This window comes from Perissodus microlepis, chromosome 2 (genome assembly GCF_051167445.1).
Source record: "Perissodus microlepis isolate ML-2025 ecotype Zambia chromosome 2, ASM5116744v1, whole genome shotgun sequence".
NCBI classification, from domain to species: domain Eukaryota; kingdom Metazoa; phylum Chordata; class Actinopteri; order Cichliformes; family Cichlidae; genus Perissodus; species Perissodus microlepis.
In genome coordinates, this window is record NC_140462.1 from 10535542 (window position 1) to 10542902 (window position 7361).

The following is a 7361-nucleotide window of genomic DNA, read 5'->3' on the forward strand; positions in this document are numbered from 1 at the left end:
AAACGCTAAAAGCAAATAAATTGTTGCAATCTGTTAAAATATATTAATAAGTCACCATATGTATTTATATATGTACACATATACACATGAAACAGAAAAAGAGAGCGAGAGAGAGCAAGAGAGTATCACTGATACTTTTTAAGACCTCTGGAAATCCTGGCGAACATTTGCTAAAGCCTGCTTTTAAACAAGAAAGCCTGGCTTCTTAGGAGCAAAATATAAAAAAGGGGAATGACACATGACTTTTGTACATTAGTTTTTATTTAGCATTATGAGTTTTTTTTTTTCATTTTACAAATTACAGGTTGTATGATATAAGCTCCAGATCCATCTGTCTATTTTCTATTATGACATGTATCAGACTGTGTCAGAGTTTTTTTTTCTGTAATGTACTGGAACTATAGCTAGCCTGACTTGGCACCTCTGGAGCTTTGATGACCTGCACACCTCAAATCAGGCTGTGCCAAGTCCATCAAGAGAATAGTTAATTGGCAGAGTTCTGCTGTATTGAAGTTTGCTTTTGTAGGCCATTAATATGAAATTAGATAAACACTGAAAGGCACTTCTTTACTGATAATACACCATTATCATCATATTTATTGTCCCAGAAGGCCTGGAGACTATCCCAGCTGTCTTAGGGCGAGAAGCAGGGTACACCCTAGACAGGTCGCCAGTCTGTCACAGGGCATGAATCTGATCACTAACAGGGCAGCTACAAACAGGTTGTGCCAGTTTGTAGCTGTGCAAAAGAAGCTCAGCTGAGAGCTGCCTGCTGAGTTGACAAAGAGTGAATAGTGATGAAGCTTTGTTTTGTCTGTATGTGATTTAATTAGCGGTCTCTATTATACCCTCACTGGCTTGCTGAGTAGAAAAGATGTATGCATGCCACCAGATGGTACTGTTCCTCCTGTGGTGCTCCTGTGAGGGCATGGATGCTGGGAAACTGTGCAGAGACAGTCCTTAACATTATTCTACTTTTTAAAGTACTGGAATATGGATATTTATTGAGTCTCAAAAGCTCTTTTTTTATATGGATGATGAATGATTTCCTCTCTTCCTCTTAGTCACACATGAATTTGCTTTCTTTTTGAAGGCTTGAATGATGCATTTCAGTCACAGTGATGCCCTCTGCACACAAACAAATGCATCTTTACAAAAACACAGTCAGACAGGCTGAAACCACAAAACTACAAGTTCTGCTTTGGGTAAAAATATGCCAATATTACCTTTACATGATGACAATTGTGGTTTTGTTTACTTTGTTTGTAAGTTAGGAGACTTCTTGTGATGATGACTGACAGGATTGGGATGAAGTGTGGACATTTACCTAGAATTTTTTAACAAATGAATTCATTAAAACTACTAGATTTAAGAAATAATTAGGTTATTCCTGATATCATAGAAAACAAATCTCTTTTTCTCCCCCAGTAATGGAACATTCAGGATCAGTAATCTGAGCAAGAATGACAGTGGTAAATATTAGTGTAAAATCTTTTATTCAGTTAGAAAATCATCAGTCAAGTTTAACATTTAAATTAAACACTGTTTTTTTTTTTAAAATATATATATATGATATATCTCACACAATACCAGATATGTGTATTTTGCACTTTCCCACTTTTTCATTAACGACTATAAAGAAATCAGACAAAGACATCTGGGTGTGTTTCTGTCAGCTCAGGGTACGGGATGATTGTACTGTGGAAACACCAAGTGGCAGAATAGTCATTCACAAGTGGGACACAAATATTTTGGTGACAAAACAAATATAAGATCCAATAGATGTACTGATGTTCTGTTGTGATAGAGAAGTGCAGTGAAAGTAAAGGAGATCCATAAATCAATATATATGAGCTTTGATGGTTTGTATTTTTCTGAATCACCTGAAGCATCTTGACATACCTCCTCACTCTGTTGTGCAGTATGTATAAAAGCACTGGTCACTCAAATCATCTGATTTTTGAACATTGGCATACAAACAGTCATCTTCTGTAGATTCAGTGTACAGAGGTCGCTTTGAAAACTTGACCTGGCCATACTCCACCTCCACCTCAGATTTTTGCTCCATTTCCTTCTCCCGGTGTTTCATCACCCTGACATCAGCGTAGGTTACTTCCTCATCATCTTCTTTATCTATATTGTAGCAAGAAGGAGTAACACAAACATAGTATTACAGTGACTGAGTGGTTTGACTTTTCACAAAACTTTTTTTAAAAGATTTAAACAAAGATTTAAACAAAAATGCTCAGTCTTGTTTCCTCACATTTCTCGTTACTGTATTAAAGCCAGCTGATAAATGATGCACTCAAATTTTACTGACATATGACAGAATTATAAACTCTTGGCAGCAAATCAAAAATGTAGAGGTAGAGGCTGGTGAGAAACAATATTTGTGTGTATTTCTGTAAATACCATCAAAATGATAATAAACCTTCTCGAATCTTAGAAAAAATTATAAAAAGGCAGTCTGAGCTACATGAGTAAGAACAACAGGGATTTTCGTACCTTTTTGTTTTGTAGGTTTGTTGTTTTGCTTTTTTCTCTGAGCCCAGATGACTGCTACACCCACAACTAATAAAATTAGGAGCGCTAAGAGAACAGCACTGATCAGTGACAAAATACCTGTTTTAACAGGACACAAAACCAAACCATTCAGAAAACACCTTTTTCTTATTAAGAAAGAACAAATTAGAAAAGAACATTAACGGATCTACTGTAGTAGAATTAATTTTCACTTACTAATGTACCACAGCTGAGCACTGCTGAAAGCTGGACTGAGGATATCATTCGGGTTTTCAATTGGCACTCTGTCAGTCCCTTCAGTCACAGCACTTTGCGTGATCATTTTAGGGTCTCGTGTTGGTTGTGTTGTTGGTTTAATACACAGGGTTTTATTGGCTTCATGCACCCACCCTGATATCTGTGTCCCATTGACAGAAGTGCAGTTAATGAAAATGAAACCTGAGAGCAAAAACAGATTATATATGTAAGACAAAGTGAACAAATGATCATATTTGTGATTATCACAATGATCTCACTCACCACAGGTCGATATTCTCTCCTCTTTGGAAACATTACTGATGTAGTTCCTGACTGAGCAGACCAGATGTCCTGAGACGTGCTGTTTCAGAGTGACAATGTTAGTCTCATTATTTTCAGAAAAGAGTTCAGCATCTGTCAGTGTGCGTCCATCCAGAGTCCAGCTGTACTGAGGACTGTCCCCTCCCTCAGAGGAGCAGGACACCCTCCTCTCTCCCTGGGACAGACACTCAGAGTCCAGCCGGACAGAGGACACAGGAGCTGAGAGAAACACACACAGATGAATTTTGGTAGTATAACAGGATCCTGGTCATTCCTTATTATTTTAATTGAAGAACATATATGCTGCTATTAGATGTATATCTATTCTTAATCTCCGAACAGGGAAAATAATTACCTTGAATAAACAACTGTAAAGTCCACTCGCCTGTTGATCTTGCATCTGAATCAAAGGTTTGAAGGGTATAATTACCACTGTCATTGCTGCTCAAGTTATTGATCCTAAATGTTCCATTAACGTGGAAAATGAGAGATCTGTGTTCTATGGTATTAGACAGAACTTGTTTGTCTGACACATATAGTAGTACTAATGAATTCTTTAAATATTTGTATTTATGCATTTCTGAGGTTCCGTTCATCAGCTGTATGTCTATACTTCCTCCCAAAACTCCAAAACACTGAGCTCCATCCTGTCTGCCATCACAGTGAGTTTCCACACCTGCAAAAAAGAAAAATAAGAAAATAAAAAAATAATATCACAGTTTTGAGAGCGCAGTCTCTGTTAGAAGGTAAACATTTGCATCTGCAGCATGCAAATGTTAACCTAAATCAAAAATAGCACTTTTGTGGCTACTGTGTGTCTGTCTCAGTTCACAGTATGCAAATCATTTAGTATTTGCAGATGCATTATACAGGTTTGTTACTGAAAGACAGTAAGGTTTCAGCTGACATGTCTTTTGTAGAACAGCTGCTGTAGCTTCAGTATTCTGCTGTCCATGTTTTAAATGCTGCAATTCATCTGTGCCTTTTTACAACAAAAGAAAAGAAACAAAAAAGAAAAAAAGCTCAGTAATTATAAAATTGTTGTTTATAAAAAAAGTTGTTACCTTCTTTGTGAAGAAGACCCTAATAATTTTAAAATGATTCAAAATACCTAATATTAAAATGTGTGTTTTTGCCAGCATAGTGCTATGTCCAATCTACTTTTTTATATGCATATTTATATTTAAATAATATTTAATCAGTTCGTCTGCGTGTACTTTACTTAAACAATATTGCAACTGTTAATGTGTTTAACAAGCCCTCAACTGAAAAAAAATATGTTTCATTAGCTGTAGTGGATCCCATAGCCACAAAACATGAATAAAATATAGAAGTTAACATTGAGGCACCACATGGAAAAAGTTTAGTAGCTCACCATGAGAGACTCCGAGCAACATCAAGAACAGTTTAAATACAACTTCCATGTTCTGCATTTTTATCTCTTTGTCTCTTAAACAAGCGTGAACAGGTCTCAATATATCCTGTTAGTGATCAGCCTCAGAGGAGAACGTGTGAAACCGTTGAGGTCAGGTTTTACTGAAGTTAAAATGATCTTTTCACATGCTGAGAGGAAGAAAGAAAGAGGTATCAGTTTTTCTTCCTCTTTTAGCCTTCAAGAAAAAAGATAATTCAGATGTGATGGACTGAGAGGACGAGAGGGAACGATTTGTAATTCACGCTAAACAAGGTTTGATTAAGACAAAAAGTAGTCAAGTGTTAACAGAAAAATAAATATTTACAGAAATAAATTTACATGAGAGAATAATCATAAGCTACATCTTGTAAAATACAGTTAAACCAAACTGGGTTTGAGTGTTTACTATTTGATTTTAACCTAAACATCAAAGTAATACTACTACTACTATGTCAGAACTATTTCTTTAACTATTGGCAGCCCCTAGTGGTAAAGAAGTTTCTTGTTGTTACAGCATTAACTTTCACTGGATATAAGGGGCTGAGCTGAACTCCTAACAAACAACCAAAAATCACAATTCCCCCTCCGCCAAACGTTACACTTGGCACATTGCAGTCAGACAGGTAGAGTTCTCCAAACCCATACTAATCCATCGGATTGCCAGATGAAGAAGGGTGGTTCGTTACTCCAGAGAACATGTCTAATGCTCTAGAATATAGTGGCACCGTGCTTTAAACCACTTCATCCGACTGCTTTCATCGTGTTTGGTGATGTAAGGCTTGGATGCACCTGCTCAATCATGGAAACCCATTTTATGAAGCTCTCTATGCTATTGAAAGGTCACACAAAGTTTGGAAGTCTATAACAAAAGACTCTGCAGAAAGTTGGTGACCTGTGCACACTGTGCACCTGATGAACCTGGGCTGTGATTTCACATGAAATACCATTTCGTGGCTGAGTTGCTGTCATTCCCAATCACCTGGACTTTTTTAAAACAGCTGACTGTAGAATATTTACTAGTGAGAAAATTTTATGACTGGACTTGAAAATTGGCATACTAGTACGATACCACGCTGAAATTTACTGAGCTCCTAACAGTGACCCATCCTTTCACAAATTTTTATACAAGCAGTCTGTATACCTAGGTGCTTGATTTCATACACCTGTGGCCATGAAAGTGATTGTATCTTCTGGATTTAATGATTTTAGTGGGTGAGTGAAAACTTTTGGCAATATATCCTTCAAGCTTAGGCCTCTACCAGAAACCTGGGAGTTTTGAGCATCCTGTGAAGTATCTTTGCTGTTCCTACAACTGTGCTCATTTGGTAATCTCAGATGACTATCCAGGAATGACATTGTGATCCCCTAACTGGCTGTCACCTTCCGCATCTTCCACCTTCCCCATCTTCTTCACCTTCTACATCGTCTCTAGCCCTTGTGAGCCCTCTGTATTAATTTAGCTTCTTGTGTTCCGATCCTTCTGATCTTTCTATAGCTTGGTTTTGCTACATCTATCACTACGGCCGCCTTCTTCTTACAGGATGCCCAACACTACAGTGTCTGATTGGTTAGCCATCACCAGTTTGTCTGTCTGTAAGGACATCACACGGGATCTTAGCTTGGTCATTGTCAACAACTTATGGCGGCATATACCATTTTGACCTCCAGGCCATACTCAGGATAGATATTTCAGTACCCTGTGCCAGGCACTATGTCATGGCGTAACTCCAACCTTGGTGAGCCTGTTCTAATACTGAGTCTCATTTATTAGTATCTCTGTGGAAACATTCTTACTGTACTCGAAAAATGACAACTTCACAGTAGTCAGATACCTTCAACGTGTATCATCATCATCACAGTATCATCACAGTGTCCATTCATACATCATTAAAATCTGAAAATGCTTTTTGAAATGTTTTGTTTGTGAAACTGATGGTTTTAATGTTAATATATATCAATGTCATTTTCAGTACTCACAAAAAGGCACCACATGTGTACAGGTTGTAATAAAATACGTTTATACAGTGCTGTTGATTCACACTCTGAACTCATGCTTTTTCCTCACACTTTACTTTACTTAATTCATTAGAAATAGATGGAGGTGTGAAATGCATGTGTACATATTTGTTACTGAATATGGAAATGCTTTTCAGTATTTTAGTATTCAAGATTATTTTTTAAGCATCAATAAAGGATCATTTAAAACTTTTATTGCGTGCACTTCATCTTATTTCTGCAAAGCATGTTATAAACCATTTAAAATAAAGTTTTAGTGGAAAAACCTGAAACAAACTCACCATGAGAAACTCTGACCAGCAGCACCAGCAGTCCAACCACAGCTTTCATGTCTCCTCTCTGTTACGTGTCTGTCACCCAGTCAGCAACAGCCTGCAATAAATCCTGTTAGAAATCAGCAACACCGAACAATGTGTGAAAACTTTAACCAACAAGAACATTGTTATAGTCATCTTAACTGAGGAGCTGTCATTTGACTTCTGCTTTCAACATTCAACAACTGGACATTTCTGAGCTGAAGAAAGGGGAAACAATTCTTAAGTACTGAAACAGAGAGCTGATCTTTGTAAGACAAAATTGTATAAACACAGCCAAATCTGTTCTGCATATGTTTGAAGTGTGTCATCACCTTAATTTAGATCTTTATAAAGTCAGAAATAACCATCATTACAGTTGTTGCCAAAAGTTTTGTCATTGGCACACATTTTGTGTTTCATGCTTGTTATTCAGTCTTTAATTAGATTGTTGGTCACATATTTATGTACATGTCACAAAGATCTTCCCATCTCGCCTCTGTGGGCGGTTTATCCTTCAAGCTCGGGTTCTCTACCAGAGGCCTGAGAGCTTGAGG

The 7361-nt window shown here is 37.2% G+C and overlaps 1 protein-coding gene across 5 annotated transcripts; it reads right to left on the reverse strand.

Moving 5' to 3' along the window:
- Window positions 1-1171: 1171 nt before the first annotated feature.
- On the reverse strand, window positions 1172-7002 carry LOC146392313 (uncharacterized). 5 transcript variants are annotated; one of them, XM_084945225.1, is made up of 7 exons: window positions 4457-6727; window positions 3437-3757; window positions 3043-3300; window positions 2740-2961; window positions 2506-2622; window positions 1903-2133; window positions 1172-1698 (listed from the first exon to the last, which is right to left on the reverse strand). In XM_084945225.1, exons 1-6 carry the CDS (start codon window positions 4512-4514, stop codon window positions 1907-1909), a joined length of 1203 nt encoding a protein of 400 aa, XP_084801351.1. In that variant the 5' UTR covers window positions 4515-6727; the 3' UTR covers window positions 1172-1698; window positions 1903-1906. The 5 variants fall into 5 exon arrangements, with proteins under 5 accessions (XP_084801351.1, XP_084801368.1, XP_084801341.1 ...); XM_084945215.1 differs by adding an exon at window positions 6793-7002 and having other exon boundaries at window positions 1179-2133; window positions 4457-4644; XM_084945242.1 differs by having other exon boundaries at window positions 1175-2133; window positions 2506-2589; window positions 4457-6729.
- Window positions 7003-7361: the final 359 nt, after the last annotated feature.